This window comes from Musa acuminata, chromosome BXJ3-4, assembly GCF_036884655.1.
Source record: "Musa acuminata AAA Group cultivar baxijiao chromosome BXJ3-4, Cavendish_Baxijiao_AAA, whole genome shotgun sequence".
NCBI classification, from domain to species: domain Eukaryota; kingdom Viridiplantae; phylum Streptophyta; class Magnoliopsida; order Zingiberales; family Musaceae; genus Musa; species Musa acuminata.
Genome location: NC_088352.1, coordinates 49,402,061 through 49,419,286, shown reverse-complemented (window position 1 = coordinate 49,419,286; position 17,226 = coordinate 49,402,061). Strand labels below are relative to the sequence as shown.

Genomic DNA, 17,226 nt, shown 5'->3' with positions numbered 1-17,226 from the left:
ATATGGAATAAAATAGAAAAAGAAGAAGATGGACATGAAGAAAATTTTGTTTGCTTTTCCATTGAGATCAAGACTTATACGATGACAGCATCTTATCACTTTTGTAGGTCTCCTTATTAAACCAGTAGTGAACCATCTCAACCCAAATTTATTAGCAAAGTTTTACTGAATCGATGATCCAAAAAGTCAAATTGTTTTGAACGAAAAATCAAATGACTTGGCTGTCTAAGAATAAATGATAAAATGACTCGTCAAAATATTTCGTTCGGATAATTTTCAAAGTTGAAACACTGTAAAAAAAAAAAAGAGTGTAGGTTATGAGTTTTTTTTTTTAAATTCATCTTTATTATTATTATTATTATTATTATTATTATTATCCCAACCCGTCCATCGTCACCGACGCACGTGCCGGCTCGTAATGGTCTCACGGTGGGGCTCCCACGTGAACACAGCCACTGTTGCGATCGCAAAGGAAATAGGCGTGCGGTGCGGCCGCCGCTCCCAAACGGAGCATGCGATAAACGTTTTTTATGGGCGTCCTGCGGTCGTGAGTTGACTCGTCACGGAATTAAAGTGGATGGCTCGTGTTCAAATGGGCCCCCACTCACTATTATATTGGGCCTAAGCTTCGACTTTACGAATAATAAGTGGGCTTCTTAACAGGCTCTGCCCCAACTTCTCCCGAAATGACCCTCTCATCCGTCGGCCTTCCTCTTCCTCTCCTCGGAGTTCCTTTCCGGCTTCCTCCGAGAAGCGTCTTTGCATTCCAAAAACCTAAATTTTCCCCTAATCATCATCTTCTTCTTCTTCGTCAAGTAGAAAATAAAATGGCCTCCTCCTCCTCTTTCTCCTCTTCTTGTTCTTGGACCTGCAACAGGTGCACCTTCGTTAACCCTCCCTCCCAGAAATCTTCCTGCCAAATCTGCCTCTCCCCCATCCCCATCCCTTCTTCTTTGCCTTCTTCTTCGTCGTCTTCTGTTACTAGTGAAGTCTTCCGATGGTCGTGCCGTGCCTGTACCTTCTCCAACCCGGCCGCCGCTGCCGCTTGCGAGGTCTGCGGCACAACAGCCGCCTTGCCCTCGCCTTCCTCCGCCTCCCGCTTGGCCTCCCTGCTGTCGGACTTGGAACCCGAGCCCCACGAGCTCGCCCACCCCGACATTGGCCGCGTCTTTCTCCCCCTCCTGCGTTGCGGCGCCAAGCGCCCTCCCCCCAGCAACAGCCCCGAAACAAAGCTGCGTCGCGCCGCCACGTCCCACAAGCTTCCCAGGGCCCACGAGGAGCAGCAGAAGCAGCAAGTGGCCGTGAATGCCCCTTCACCTGCCTTGGGTTGGCTTTCTTTCCTTCTTTGTTGATCGTTCTTGTTTCTTACCATCCTTTTGTTTTGCTTGACGGCATTGTGTTGCTCGTCCTTAGGGTTCTATGGACACATATTAGGTGTAAGATTGTGACCAAAACATATCGATGCGGCTTATGTTTGATGTTTTAATATAACGTGGATGAGAAAAGATAGAAATCTGTTGGTCACTTGTTTATATCTGCTACTGCTGCTTGGAGAACTGAATAGAGGGGTTAAAAAGACAAGTTGAGGACTCGGTGGCGTTGAGGAAAGAGTGGAGTTTTTTATGATGGATGGACTCGGTTGCGATTCTTTATGTTGGATGCCAGTAATGTGATAGAAAGATTTAATGAAAGCAGGATGTGATTTACACTGGATAAGGTTATCTAAACAGGTCTGGTAAGCTAATGTAGATGTGGGTTTCACAATCATGGCATAGCTCTCTAAAGGTATATTAAACCCTGGTGTCATCCAAGAAGATATTTTTTGCCGAATTTCATCTTAGTTAGGTTTAGTATGCTACTTATATGATATTAACACTTGCATAACTCATCATTTGATAAACATATAATTGATTAGAAGAAATGTGAGACTCATTAACCTTTTTCTTTTTCAGGCTTCGAATAGCTTCTTTTGTGCTAATATTCAGAAGTTTTGCCTCATCCAAAAGCATACTCAGATGAGATGCAAAACATGTGTATATCATTGCTGAACATTTCCAAAAATGAATAATCTACTCTAGATGTTGCTGGAAAAGGTTGATATTAACTAAATTTAGACCGGAAGTCAAAATGAGTATTCTGAATGGCCAGGAATTCTGTTTCCAGGGTTCGTAAGCAAAGTTCATATAATTAACACACGATACGTATGTGGCACTTATATAGTGCATTTGGGCAGGACAAGATATTCTTCTCAATGAGGAGATCCATGTCTGTAAGTGGCAGAGCTTAAACTTTAGTCAAGTATTTTAATCGATAAATACGAAACAGAAGTACTATCATGGAAGCCCAAGTGTGATACATGGCCATGGTCTGCATGTCCAGATTACTGGATGGTTAATGTTGTAATGAGGTGCTAATGCTTCTTGACTTGGTCTGTGCCTATAAAGACATATCGTGAATGATTATTTTAACTAGAAGTTATTATGGAGAATATTTTTGTCCTTCCACTATCAAAGCTAAACTAAAATCTAATAATATGAGTGGTTAGATTCTGAGCGGCTGTGGTGGATATATAGTTGGAGCAAGAAGATGAGTTGCAAGTTAGTCATTGAGATTTTCTTTTTTGGCAAATACATAATACCTGACAATTGTGCTAGCCAACCACGTCCTGTATGCATAGGTTTCTCTGGAAAGGTTTTACAGTTATATTTCTTACAGGGTTAAAGAAATATCATCATGTACAATCCTGATCAAATCTATCCTTAGCATTTTTTTTTCATGATGTATAACCGGTAAGCAATACATATTTCATGTTAGGCTGTGCAATGTTCTGTCATCAAGAAATGTTCTGATGGATGGTTGAAGATGTACTCTGAGATTATGAAATTTCTCCGGCATATAAATTGCCAAACAAGTCACTCAATTATTTCTCGACTATAAAAAAATTGGAGATTCTATTTTTCTTTCTGTTGAGGCTATCAGAAGCTGACGCTTTTAATGCTGTTTTTCACAGGAAATGTAGGCGAGAATCCAAAGAGGTGCATCATAAAAATTTTGAGCTATAATGTCTGGTTCCGTGAGGACCTGGAACTATGTAGGCGAATGCAAGCTCTTGGTGATCTTATTGAGCAAAACTCACCAGATTTCATATGTCTGCAGGTCTGATTACTTCTCTTAGATCATTAACAACTCTGATCTTTAGCAGCAATGTTAGTTATGACTTTTACCATGCAGGAGGTCACACCAAGTATTTATGAGATCTTCCGAGAATCAAACTGGTTGAAACATTACAAATGTTCAGTGCCACAGCACCTGGCTGCTGAGAGACCATATTTCTGCATGCAGGTTTGATTTCATGGTTTGCACCATATATTCTTTTGTGCTGTTAAGTAAATTTTAGGCCACCTTTTTGTTTTTGTCTTCAAGTTGTCTTATATTTCTGGAGCAACTAGGTCTAATACTCTGACTACGAGCAATGAAGTGATAAACTATTAATTCATTTATATGTTTTTAGCTTTTCTGATTATAGTAGCTATTAATATGCACACATAAATATATCGGATTCAATTTATGAACTGATAATATTTGAAATGTTAACTTTACCACCTCTGACTTCATTTGTTTGATCAGAAAATTTGTCTAAATTTAATAATCATAGCTCATGACTGTTTTTTCACTGTAGATAATTATCTTCATGTGTTCATTATCATAATCAGCTAATATTCACTTTCATGAATGCATTTTTATCTCAACACATGCATTACCTGTTATGACATTTTCATTATGTGTTTGCAGTTTCTTTTGTTCCTATTTATTTGGTGATTCAGCTACAGTGCTAGTTCATGTATTGTTATAAATAGATTTCCATATAAGTATCATTGCTAATGCCTTGTTCTGTTTCTTTCTTTCTGATGGCGTGTTCTATGCCTTGTGTTCTTTGCTTTTCTCTTGTTGTCAAACTTGGATGTGCTTAAATTTTACAGAAGTTTTAACCTTGTTGTATTTGTCACAGATGAGTAAGCTGCCCATGAAGGGATTTAGCTGCATTCCATTCACCAATTCAGTGATGGGAAGAGAGCTATGCTTAGCTGATATTGATGTTGGAGGGAGCAAAAAGCTCATCGTTGCCACTAGTCACCTTGAAAGCCCCTGTCCTGCACCTCCACGTTGGGACCAAATGTACAGTAAAGAACGTGTAGCTCAAGCAAAGGAGGCCATCAACCTTCTCAAAGATTCACCAAATGCAATATTTGCGGGCGACATGAACTGGGATGACAAGTTGGATGGTGCATTTCCTCTACCTGATGGGTGGATTGATGCTTGGCCGGAGCTAAGACCTGGGGAAAATGGTTGGACTTATGATACCAAGGCCAACCAGATGTTGTCAGGCAACCGGACTTTGCAGAAGAGGCTGGATAGATTCATGTGTAACTTGCATGATTTCAAGGTTGATGGCATCGAAATGATAGGGGTGGAGGCTATACCAGGTCTATCCTACTGCAAGGAGAAGAAAGTGAGAAAGGTGTTCAAGAAGCTGGTCCTTCCGGTATTGCCTAGTGATCATTATGGGTTGCTCTTAACCATCTCTAGCCTGTGATCTTATAGAATGCAAACTCAGAACTAGAGGAACAAGCCTGCTCATAAGATGCAGCATTTTGTAGGATTCTCTCCCATCTCCTCCTCTTTTTGGTGCTTTGATAAAGTAACATGGACGAATGGTTAGTCATCCAATTTTGGATATGTGCATTGCTCCATAGCTTGATGTATACTGCATCCTTCTACGGAGTCTGGTCACATAATCAAATCTATGCTCTCGCAAAGAGGATTAGAAAATGGAAATCGGATGCATTTAGAGATTTTTTGCCCAAAAGATCATGGTGTAAATCTAGATTGTTTGATCATGAAATGTGGAAAACCAGGTTGATGCTCTGTTCATCAATGTTACCTTGTATTGTTTGTTTCCACAATCACTGCTACCAGTTGATAGTACTACCCTTGAGAGTTATGATTCCTGGAATCTGAAAAAACAAATATGCAGCTTTGTTTTTCTTCATGATGGGTACCATAGATCGCTTCAATCATGACAGTACTAACTCCAAGTGCCAATATCATACGATTTACGGCCAGCTGGATTTTGCCATATTTTGCTTGAATCAGATCTAATTGGCACCTTCGGCGTAGTTTTAGACTGCCGCTTTCTTTGCTGGCTTGGAATGCACTTTGGAAGAGTTATTTTTCCAAACTAAACTACTCGAAAAGAGAAGAATGACGACGTCTTATTACCGAAAGAACAAATATTACAGAAGGTGCGAGGAAAATCGATTTGAAGGGCTTTACAAAATCGCCAGAGAGATTGGTTGTTATCGCCGAACAAGAACTCGCTTGCAAGTTTGTCGAAGATTCTCTTCTTCCTTGACGGTCATCAAGTCCGAAAATTTCATATCGAGACACAAACTACTAGCAGTATCGAGTTTAAGATCATAGGAACAATGTGTTCATACAATCTTCCTTTTCCTAGTCTCGATCTCGGGGACACCACAGCCTTACTGGATTCGGCCTTGTTCGTTCCTGCTCCTGTGGCATTCCTCTGTTTGCTGCACAGCACACAACAACAAAAGTCCATATTCAATGACCATAGAACATTAGAATTTGGCCATCTAACAAGTCACCCATAAGATTTTTTCTTGTGTTGTGAAATTTATTTAGAGTCGTTTTTCGCTTTTCTCTGTCTCTTGTTCTTCCTTGGGGGACTTTCAAGATTTTTCTTCTTTTTCAAACCATGTTGGTGTGTGTGACTGCATGGTCTTACATGCTTCGACATGAAGTTGCAGGAAGAAATGCCAAGAGAAAGGAATCGTTGAAGCCACTACTAAATCGTTGGCTAAAGATAAAAAAAAAAAGGAGGTCGCTAAGGTTCCTCACCTTCCAGGAAAGATGCATTTCCCATGGCCTGCAAAACAACATGCTTGCGTTCTCAGCGATCCACAGGGCAACACAATCTTTATAAAAAAAAAAGACAGATCGATAAACTAATTTCTTTGTAGCAATAAGAAGGAAGACATGTGCTGACAAAGCAAAAGCAACTACAGACTACACCTAAAAAGCATGCATGAGAAGGAGTCGCAATCATTTACCATTCGAGACTTCCGGTAACACGAGATGCATAGGACTACCACGGAGCGGTATCGCTCGAATGTCTCAGTTATCGGGAAAAAAGATCTCATCAGAACCCTAAATCAGAAAGAAAAAAGGCAAAAAGATGGATTCTATCTCAGAATAGTTTGTTCGATATATCATACGGTCAAATACGATGGTTCTTCCCCTCAGAACTGTGACAAGGGATGGGGATTAGATCGTTGTTTGCAAATGATAGTAAAAAGGTCACAACACCGCTGCCTCTATCTCCTCTCCTCTCCTCCAGACATACATGATGATGAGTCTTCTCAACCATCGCCTCCTCCTATATACGGTGAAACAATAACATCCTGTTACGAGGAAACACGTTGCTAAATGATGAGCTTCTGCGGCACCAAATCATTCTGTGCTCGCTTCCGTGTTTCGCCGCTTAACCATGAAAATGCATCAATGGTGCCGCTGTGCAGTGGCACGGCAACACCACCTGAGTGGGACTCTCGGACCGAGTCATAGGAACAGAGCTTCCAGAAGAAACTTCTCCGGGTAGGTTGCAATCAATATATTAAGCAATGGTAGGACCAGGACAACCCCTTACCGAGAAGCAATTGTCTCTCCTGAAATCTAATTTAGGCTGTTGAAGGATCGATCGAGGACCACACCGAGTCAGGTGGAAGATGCCTCTGCAAGCGAACTCTTCTGACGCGCTACCTTCACCGGCAGCAGTGTAATCTAATATGAAGTCAATTCCACGAAGAAGAATTCTATGGACGAGAAGCCACTAGGATTCACGTGAACCATACTAAACCATGTCTAGAATAATGGAATGGTGACACTGGAAAGTTTGCGATGCCTTCAGAACTAGTCCGATCCGAGCAGCTTCCTTCATTCTGCAGTCTAAATGATTCCTTCTTCGGATTTGCCTTCCGATGCAAGGGGTAACAGACAAAATTTACAGCAGACTACTCTGCTCTGACTTCACTGTCCCATGACCCGCCTACTCTCTCTCATGCTCGCCTCATTCTCCCTTCGGCACCCCCGCTGAACTTTCGACTGCTGTACTTGGATACGGCATTAATGCTAATTGGTTCATGCTAATCACAAGCTACTGGTAAGGTAAAAAGCATAGAAAGACTGTACTGATGAAGGTTTCGGGAAGGAAAATGACAAAGAGGAGCTAATTGACTGGCTCACTTGGGTCGGTGGTGGTGATCATGGCGACGCCCTGGAAGAAGCAGGAACCGGCGGCCTTGCCCTGCATCTGGTAATAGCTGTCGAAGGCGTACGAGGCGTGGCTCCTCACGTCGTTGGGCTGGTAGCAGCTCTCCCCGGGCTGTATCTCCGAGCAGTTGGCCCGACCCGGTCCGCATGCCCAGTCCAGCGCCGCCTGCAGCGACCGTCGGTCCGCTTCCTCCGCCGCCACGCAGTACGTCCGGTTCGTGGTGTCGTTGGCCAGGAATCCCCCCGCCCCGGCCACGTTGAGCAGGTACGCCGGCGTCCCGTTCCCGTAGAAGAGTCCCCAGTGGGCCTCCGACAACGGTCCCGGGCGCAGGTCCTCGTCGAACAGCTCGTAGATGTAGACGCTGGGGGTGGCCTCCGGGCGCAGCGGCGTGCCGCGGCGGTCGAGCATGTGGCGGATGAGGTTGGAGGTGTAGGTGCTGGCGTAATTGGCGGTGGCGTAGGGCTCGTCGCGGCGGGAGCCGTTATGGGGCCACCCGGTCTCGGTGATGAGCACGGGCACGCCGGTGAAGTTGAGGTTGCGCATCGAGACGTACGCAGCGTCGACCATGGCGTCGAGCACGTTGGTGTAGTGGAGGAGCGTGTTGGGATCGATCTCCTCGAGGGACGGGGAAAGCGGCTTGAACAGGGCGTTGTCCAGGGGCACGGCGCCGCGGCTCTGCACGAAGGCGTAGTAAGGGTAGAGGTTGAGCATGAGAGGAGAGGCCGTGTCGGCGAGGAACCGGAGGAGGGGGAGGAAGAAGGAGTTGGCCAGGGTCTGGTTGAAGTAAGCCTGCGAGGGTGGAAACGGGTCGAGGACGACTGAGAAGGGCAGCGGGGTGGAGACAGGGATGGAGGAGAGGTTGGCGGCGGCGAGGGCGGCGGAGAGCGAGCGGAGGGCCGGGAGGAGGAGCGGCAGGGCGGACGGCAGCGCCGCAGGGACCTCGTCGCCCACGGCCACCGCCGAGATGGGGGTGGCCGGGTGGAAGGGGAGGACGTGGCGGGCGACCCAGGCGTCGGCGGTGGCCGGGGACGAGCCCAGGGCGAGGAGCTGGTTGTTGGGCACGCCGACGGCCACGGAGACGCCAGCGCCAGCGAGGGCGGAGAGGATGCCCGGGTCGGCATCGTAGAGGCGGACGTGCTTGATTTGCTGCGCCTTGAGGAAGGTCGCGAGGTCCGCCGGCGGGAGCAGGTCCGTCAGGTCGGTGCCGATGTTAACGCCGATGAACGGCTCCGCCGTTCCAATATTCGCCGCCGCCGCCGCTGGTATGACTACAAAAGCGCATCACGCAAAAGGCAACCTGAATCAGAACACGATGAGAATTCCAGCTAAAGAATTGAAGTGGTGCATGAAGGTGATACTGATCAGCTCAATCAAATACCAGCAATGACAGAATGGAAGAGTAGGAGGTGGAGGAGAGCGAGGAAAGTGAAGGGATTTGCTCCCATGGGATTTTTCTTGAGTTTGGAGGTTGGATTGGGCTTGGAATTGTTGGTGTTCGGAAGACATGTTGGCTGCATTATTTTTCTTGGAAGAAGTTGGTTGTTCTTGTTGGTAGGAGTTGGTGTCGAATTGTTCTTTTTTTTACATGTCGAAGCTATGTTTTTTTCTTATTTTCTTTTACTCGCTACCTTTGTCCATCCTGTTTGGCCTGTGAGCAGAAGCAGAAATAGACCGGAAGAAGAGGATGGTGGAGGATGGTAGAGACACAGAGAGAGAGAGAGAGAGAGATGACGACAAGGTGAGGACAAACACTACTGGGGGTTTGCTTTCGAGCGGGGGCAAATGTTTCTTCATCGGGAGTTGCATTTTACCTTCTCTTTTCCCCGTCTGCTTTTGCACTCTTGGGAAGAATTGAAGTTGAAGCGAGACATTCTGGTGATTTTAGCGGCGCAATAGATTCCTCTGGCTTCGTCTAGTGTTGGGGAAATTGATTGAGATGCAGCAACCATATGAATGTTTGGATGGAGTTCACAAGTTAGTGAGACTTGATGTTATTGCTCAACCACAGCTAGAAGATGTGGTGGATCTTCCTAACCCCATTAGATCTCGATCGATCTTCATGTTTTGTGCGTCAAAAGCTTCATCTATTTTCACTTGTGACCAAAAAAGATATATATTTTTTTCTTATTTTATATATAGTGGTTGGTGGTTTATCAAGTAATCATTTCTCGTTAAGAAAAAGGAAAAGAAGAGAGCTAAGTAGGTAACATTAATTTGAAGCCTAGTCATCAAACATTAATTAAACTCGGACACTGATGAGAGTCTGCCGGCTGTTGTTCCCACGACATGAGAACCCATATATTTCTGCCTACTCTCCAATCAAAACCTGATACGTGGAGGCCATATGTATCGAGTTTCTAAAAGGTGACGTCATATTCTATTTTACCATTAAAGTGAAGTTTAGAATGCAAAGCAGCCACGTAAGCCTCTTTAACGTTAACATGAGAATAAAAAAAGTATGATCCATATGGGACAAAGTACATAAATAAATATTGAATAGGGATTTACCACAATAATTATATATATATATGCTAGATTTTGATGAGTAAATATGAGGGAACTCAATTGATTTGATGGTGTACGTACATGTCCCATATGTATATATAATTTTGTCCTAATTCCTGCACTCAGCCCAACGCAGACCGGTCCCTGTTCTTGATGACCCGGCCTTCCTATATTGCCATGTCGTGGAAGTGCTTCGGCGGTGGGCGTGTCCCTCCCGCTACTCCCCGAGACCGCGTCCAGGTTCATCGCACCGACACCGTCCCCCTCCTCGTCAGTTATTATTTATTCTGTCGAGAGCAGCAGCAATCGTGGTCGAGAATTAGATTCCTGTGTTTTGTGTAGGTTTCATTCATCAATGTAGCTCCATCTGCTCCCATTCCCTCACTCGTGTGGATTCTGAAGGTTTGGCTCTCTGTTCTTGGTGTCCTCTGCGTTAGCTCGCATGTTATTGTGGTTTTTTTTCTTTCTTTTTTTTCTGAAACTTTGATTCTTTCTGCGGTCAGGAATGCGGAGCCCCCGATCGTGCCGCCCGCGGTGAGCGGCGGATGATGGTGCCGCCGTGCTGCTGCGCTATGCAGTCCGCCAGGAGGAGGGAGCCAGTGCCGCTGTGGGAGAGAAGGAAGCGTCGGTGACAGCGGCAAGGCCTCGCCGCCGCAGATCGTGGATAGGGTTATGGAGAAAAGTTGGGTAACAAAAGGAGTCTTTTTTTTTTCTCTCTATTAAATTTTATATTATTGCGTCATCGTTTCAATCTTCGGTTTGGTTTTGGATTGCTGATTTAGAAAAACTGGATTTTTCTTGGAATGTTCCGAGATTTGGAGTCCTCCGGCGATGATGTTAATTTATAACAATTTTTAAGTTGGTGATTCAAGGAATGCGATGTTCCTGCGCACGAGCAGTCCCACATAATCCTGAGACCTCGTTGGCCTGTAGGTGGCGATCTAATATGGTTCCTAGTCTTGGAGGTGTTTGTTTGACTATTTCTTTCTTTCCCATCTTTAACTAGCTTGGAACCTCTACTTTATGTGTTCATAATCGATCATGTTATTAGTCTGGTTTCATTAGCTATGTGCTAAATTTCTCTATGATTAAGCAAATGGGGTAATAAAGCTGATATTTAACACTGCACTTGGCAAATCCTCGTTTTTAAAGGAGTGAAGTTTGATGAGATCTTAAAATAGAGAATTCGTGTTGATATTTTTTGTTGTGAATTTGGTTTTGTGATTGCCCGTACACAAGTTTTGTCCATTTGTGGTCTTGCTAGAGTCATATGTTCCTTTCACCTTAGGAAAGCAAATGGAGTCTTTGAGTATTTCTGACATTTTACTTGGCATGTCATCCTGCTGCAGTCTGATATTTACTGAGATCTTGGAATAGAGGACCTGTGCTCATAATTAATGATATGTTATGAAGCTTGATGAGGACTGCGGCAGTCCGATGGAGCAAAATACATTGTGGTCTTTCACATTTCACTTGGCAAATCGTCCTAATGTGGCCTGAATTTTACTGAGATCTCGAAACGGAGCAGCACTTTAATGATGTTATGAAGCTTGATGTGTTGTCTATTAGCGAAACATTCCAACTCTAGTCACCGTAATCTGACATGAAGCTTTATGGAACAGCGGAGCAGAGGATGTCGCAGTGATAGAGTATGAGATGCTAACGGGTCGACCATTTAGCATGCTCAGCCGAGACATACAGAATCCATGATGCGGTGGAGAAACATTACAGCATCCACATTGAGCACATGTTCCCGGATGCCGCAGAGGTGCAGGCCATCATCGTTCAACAAAGATGGGCACCAGAAGTCGTGCAGAGCCAGGAAGGATGCTGAAAGGTACCTGTTCATGCTTGGATCACCAAACAGAGGAAGAAGGATCAATCTCTTGTTCCCAGCGATTGTTATTCAGGTATCCATCTCCTATTTGTGAAACTAAAGAAGCACTAGCGAGTGTTTCCTAGTCCAATATATGTGTGTGTGGTTCGATTTATTCAACGCATCATTTTATGTGTGCAGGTTGATTATGTTTTTGGAGACGTCAATGGTCTTCTTGGTAGCTTGATAAAATGGAACCCGGTCGCGAATGTGGATGGATGGCAAGGAGCTGCATCGTCTAACAGTGCCTTACCACCTAGTGGCCGATGTGACTTTACAATCACGTCACAGGCGATGGAAGCCTCGTATATGGGGGGGGAGTCGGTTGGCCAACGAGTTGGGGAAGCTCTGCTCTCATGTTGCGGTAGCCATTTGCGCAGAAAGAACTTGCCTTCTTCCACAAGAACACATCTCAGCACCTCTGAAAGGTGGGATGTCGATTCGCCTACTGGCATTTGTCGATGCTCTTCGATGATGTTAGGCCATGATCATCTGGATGTCGGATGATACATCGTATCATCAAACCCTGTGGCTTGGTTAGCTTCTGCTACTGAGTTCCCCCTTTCTACTTCACTTCTCTCGGTTTCCTTCGAATGGCTTTTGGAGGTCATACATGGAGAAGCATATATTCTACTGTATAGTGAATCAAACCGATGTCTGTTATCGAAATTGTGGCGATCGCCCACCACCATATTTTTAAGAGTGATCTTAATTTTGGCTTCCTGAATCATTTTCTCTATCTCGTTGGAGCCTTGGCAAGAGACCACTGCCCTCGATTCATATGGATCACAATGCCGACTTGTGGTGAAGTTTAGTTGGATCGGAGCAAGGAACGAATCGAATAAGAAACGACGACGACGACGACGACGACGACGACGTTGTTAAATCATTCCCCAGGCTCTGCTGCAATTACTAGAGCTGTTCTTCAACAATTGAACGGATCCTCTTGCACCAGTCGATGATGTGCTTCCGTTGTCAATCGAAGCGCGTGCGTCAGAGCTCATCAGGAAATGTTGCAATTTACTGCTGGGATTTTGTCTTTGCCTTGTTTCGATCAGGCCTGACATGATGAGTTGTTTCAATCAGTTCTCGGATGGGAGTTGGGTCAGTTCGTGTTTAACCTTTTGCGGTGGGAAGTCCTCCCTCCCTCCTTCTCCCTCCTTCCCTCAAGATACTACTAGTACGTGTGGAGAAGTAAAAGATAATGATCGAGGATGGTACGCACACGTTGTATCTTCCAAAAGCACAAGAATCTGTCACATCTTCTTTAATCCTATCAGAGAATTTTACGCCACATGAACTTTGACACATACGCTTCCTTCGCTCCAATTTCATTCATGATTCTACCACAAATTTCTTCAACGATAAATTAATTAATTAGGGGCACTGTGGATAGGTTGTATACTAAAGCAAAGGCATTCGTCGTTGGCACACCCTATCCCCTTCGTTAACTTTCTTATTACTTATTCAAACTCCTACGTATAGTGGGCATGAATCGTGTTAACACTTTGATGTCATGGATCCGAGAGTCAATACTACTTGATTTAATCTCGAAGACATGAGATCGTCCAAGAATATCCTCATGAAGGAGGGACGAGAAGGCTAAAGTTGAATAGGAGCTTGTGAGGGTGGCTCTGATGTGGCCTCCGAGCTTTTGGGATAGTCCTGAGATAAGATTAGAATGGTTTTGATCTCCTCAAGATCATGCATAATAAGTCGGTATTCAAAAAGAGAGAAGAGATTTCCGACTCGATCTCTCTAACGCTCAAATTAGTTTGAGTGAAGATTATTTTTCTTTTAAGGTTTAGAGCCACGTCCTTGTTCAGGGATCGAAAATCGATTTTTATACTTATGAAACCGATGGGAGGAGACCATGACTAATAGGGACTGTCTCGTACGTCATTCTGTGATGCATTCATATAGACAATCGACTCGTATAGCCCTCTTATGACGTGGACCGACTTGTACGATCTCTTGTGGTGTGGCGTCGAGTCATGTGACCCCTCACGGTGCGACATTAGTAGAAGATGACCGAAGGGGTATCGTTAGTCGATCTTACCACCTCTCGCGTTAGGTTAAGTAGATGTCCTATTATCTTCTACGTCAATTTCTCTATGGTTGTCAACTGACGAAATATGATTGGTATTGAAATATTCTCTATTAAATTCTTCTAATACTGAAATATAGGGATTTCACTTCTGCGTTATTATAGAGATAAATACAAAAATACTTCTTCAAAGTAAATTAAAAAAAAAAGCAGAGAAAAGAAAAAAGAAAAAAAAAATCCTCTTTTGCTTGTGATGAAGATAAGCCGCACCGGGTGGCATGCCAAGGACCATTACAACGTTTTCGCGGGACCCACTTCCTCCCTCCACTCGCCTGCTTCCACGCCATCTCCGTTCCCCCACCTCGCTCTCTCTCTCTCTCTCTCTCTCCTCTCCACCACCACGGCCGCCGCCGCCTCAACCACAAAACCACAGAAAGAATCACACTACTGAAGCGCAGAAAACACCCAACGCGAATAATAAGGGTCTCTCTCTTATTAGTTCCCGTTCCCCACCCAATCAAAACTAGCAGATACTTGTCAGTGCCCAGCCCCTTCTCTCTCCCTCTCTCCCCCTCCCCCTCCATGGCTCTCCTCCCTCATCACTTCCTTCACTCACCCACCACCGTTCACCACCACCATCCCCAGTCTCCTTCTTCCCATCTCAATTCCCAGCTCATCAAAAACCCCTATTTTACCCTTTCCAAACCTTCCTCCACCTCCTCCAAGCACTTTTACCGCCCCAAAACCCAATCTTTCGCCGCTCGCTGCTCCTCTTCCTCCCCCTCATCTCCGCCGCCCGAGCGACCCGTCGCCAATGACCTCGTCGAGCTGCCCCTCTTTCCGCTGCCGCTCGTCCTCTTCCCGGGCGCCGTCCTCCCGCTCCAGATCTTCGAGTTCCGCTACCGCATCATGATGCACACCCTGCTGCAGACCGACCTTCGGTTCGGCGTCGTCTTCTCTGACGGAGGCTCCGTCGCCGACGTCGGCTGCGTCGGCGAGGTCGTCAAGCACGAGCGCCTCGTCGACGACCGCTTCTTTCTCATTTGCAAGGGCCAGGAGCGGTTCCGCGTCTCCCGCGTCCTCCGCTCCAAACCCTACCTCGTCGCTGAGGTCTCCTGGCTCGAGGACCGCCCTCCGCCGCGTCCGGCAGAGGGCGACGACCTTGAGGCCCTCGCCGCCGAGGTCGAAAACTATATGCGCGACGTCATCCGCATCTCCAACCGGCTCAACGGCAAGCCCGAGAAGGAGGGCGTCATGGACCTACGCCGCAACCTCTTCCCGACCCCCTTCTCTTTCTTTGTCGGGAGCACCTTCGAAGGGGCGCCCAGGGAACAGCAGGCGCTGCTGGAGCTGGAGGACACAAGCGCCAGGCTCCGCAGGGAACGCGACACGCTCCGGAACACCCTCAACTACCTCACCGCGGCCTCTGCCGTCAAGGACGCCTTCTCACCGTCCAACTCTTCCTAACAAGCATGTATACATTCTGCGGTGGAAGACTCGGAGAGACAAATAGACAAACAGGTTGTACGCAAGATATGTTTCTTTCGCTCTTTCTTTCCTTGTCCTCGTTTTCCTTTATCCTTGCGCCCTTTACTTCCGTCTTTTGTATAGATTTGTAATAACGATGAGTTCTAAAGTACTCTTCTTTTTTTTTTGTTTATCAATGTTCTAACTAGAAAATGTGTTGCCTGGACTCCAACAATCTGTGCATACTAGGGTTCTTGGTCATCTTTTGTGCACTTCTTATCTTTGTTTCTATCCCACGAAGATTATGGTGTATAATTATGATTTCTAAAGTGCTCTTTCGATTGATGGACGAGCTAACTAGTAATTGTGTTGCCTGAACTCAAACACTGAGTATCTTAAGGTTCTCATTCCGTCATAGGTACTCCTACATACATTTTTATGGTTAGAACCAACTGGAACACTTCATACCACAAATTCTCAGCTTAACTCATGGACCTTAGAAGTTTTGTCAGTCAGATAACGTAGAATGGATTTTGTGCAAATTCTTGGGGGATCTCTTCCACCATTGATTGCCTCATATTCCAAATTCTCAACTTCTCATGCTCCCTAGGAGTTTCGTTAGTCAGCCGATAAAGAATGAGGTTCGTCCACTTCATCTGTGTTATGGCAGGCATCCTTCGTTATTCTCACTGCAGCACTTTGTAGTGTTGAAGCCTGCCGGCCTGCTAATAAGAAGTATAGTTCTGATACTTGTGGTTGGACCTCGGCGTACTATTTTCAGGGAGGAAATCTGACATAGCTGAGGTGGGCACTGAACCTAATTGATTTGCTAGTAAAATGGCTCATATCTATATGTGGAGTACCACCTAATTCAAAACCTTAGTTATCAGGTGGATTACATTTTCACATTTTCTGATTCTTGAAGTGAAATAAAGAGATTTGCCAATAAATGCCATGGCATGATTTTTAATTTGCACATCATCAATCAGTCATACTCCATAATATGTTTGATGATGCAAATTGCAACAACACAAATTACTCTAGGAACGATAATTGCTTTAAAACAAACAAAAGACTGAAAGAGCTCTCACTGCAAGTGATAGACTACTCATTTATTATGTGACAAGCTTTAGAAGGAAATTAGAACATTTCAGGTGCAGCAATAGTAAACTTTTCGTGCTTTTGTAACAAAAGATTCAGGGCAAAAGAACTAGGATCTGATGTTCCTTTAAACTCCTTTTTTTTTTTATCAAATTTCACACGAGCACTTCTCTAATTTCTATCTGTGAAGACAATAAGGATGCACTACGAAGTAGTCCAAGCTATTCAGCTCCTTGAGTTAATTTTCTAATATCATTCTGGTGTTAGCTTGAAGGATATCCATATTTTCTGTTTGGATATCAACCAGATTGGCTAGGTCTATAATAGTCGGAATTGGGAGCGTGCCATTCTAATGAAACCGACCAACACTGTCATTAGAAAATGGACACCGGACCTGGATGCATTACGAGCAATATATCTTAGGTGCTCCATACAGAAAGCAAAAGCTCCAAGTGAACAACGGACAAGAGAATGCAAAATGGGAGACCAAAGAACTAGGAGTCTTACTGAATTGTTGGATATTCCGTAACATAGATGTTCCAGTAACAAATAAGTGGTTTGAGCAAAGAGTGAGATGAATGAGTGGCGACAAACTAAAGACGCATTAGAGGAACCCAGAGCTCTGAAACTGGCAACCCTGTGAACTAGGTATTTATGCAAAAGCTGCTTGAATATGTAAATATCAAGAAGTTATTCAGTAAATAACATATGGAGAGAAGCACACTTAGCATTTCTTGAAAATATCCTTGTATTTGTAAATCCTGTCTGTAAATCCAAAATTTGCTGCTTTTTCTGGAAAGTAATAATCATTGGAATCATTACTCATCCTTCCATTTTTCCCTCCGAATTAAAATTAACTGATGCTGTACTTTCTCTGTA

The 17,226-nt window shown here is 44.8% G+C and overlaps 3 protein-coding genes and 1 long non-coding RNA gene across 10 annotated transcripts; 3 read left to right on the top strand and 1 right to left on the bottom strand.

Annotated features, from left to right (window-relative positions):
- Window positions 1-679: 679 nt before the first annotated feature.
- On the top strand, window positions 680-4,936 carry LOC103982098 (uncharacterized). The gene is made up of 4 exons (XM_009398909.3): window positions 680-1,326; window positions 3,011-3,156; window positions 3,232-3,342; window positions 4,010-4,936. Exons 1-4 carry the CDS (start codon window positions 687-689, stop codon window positions 4,592-4,594), a joined length of 1,482 nt encoding a protein of 493 aa, XP_009397184.3. The 5' UTR covers window positions 680-686; the 3' UTR covers window positions 4,595-4,936.
- Window positions 4,937-5,255: 319 nt separating this feature from the next.
- LOC135636572 (glucan endo-1,3-beta-glucosidase 1-like) lies at window positions 5,256-9,110 on the bottom strand. Of its 2 annotated transcripts, none has more exons than XM_065148354.1 (4): window positions 8,980-9,110; window positions 7,324-8,619; window positions 5,920-5,947; window positions 5,256-5,591 (listed from the first exon to the last, which is right to left on the bottom strand). In XM_065148354.1, exons 1-4 carry the CDS (start codon window positions 8,987-8,989, stop codon window positions 5,435-5,437), a joined length of 1,491 nt encoding a protein of 496 aa, XP_065004426.1. In that variant the 5' UTR covers window positions 8,990-9,110; the 3' UTR covers window positions 5,256-5,434. The 2 variants fall into 2 exon arrangements, with proteins under 2 accessions (XP_065004426.1, XP_065004425.1); XM_065148353.1 differs by having other exon boundaries at window positions 8,730-9,028.
- Window positions 9,111-9,989: 879 nt separating this feature from the next.
- On the top strand, window positions 9,990-12,459 carry LOC108952659 (uncharacterized). Of its 6 annotated transcripts, none has more exons than XR_010495446.1 (5): window positions 9,990-10,096; window positions 10,199-10,258; window positions 10,360-10,538; window positions 11,206-11,766; window positions 11,874-12,459. It is a non-coding gene; the product is annotated as an uncharacterized LOC108952659 (long non-coding RNA). The 6 variants fall into 6 exon arrangements; XR_010495447.1 differs by lacking the exon at window positions 9,990-10,096 and adding an exon at window positions 10,108-10,126; XR_001977704.2 differs by lacking the exon at window positions 9,990-10,096 and having other exon boundaries at window positions 10,119-10,258; window positions 11,479-11,766.
- A 1,729-nt stretch (window positions 12,460-14,188) lies between these two features.
- On the top strand, window positions 14,189-15,439 carry LOC135637198 (uncharacterized). Its single transcript, XM_065149724.1, has one exon. It carries the CDS (start codon window positions 14,362-14,364, stop codon window positions 15,244-15,246), a length of 885 nt encoding a protein of 294 aa, XP_065005796.1. The 5' UTR covers window positions 14,189-14,361; the 3' UTR covers window positions 15,247-15,439.
- Window positions 15,440-17,226: the final 1,787 nt, after the last annotated feature.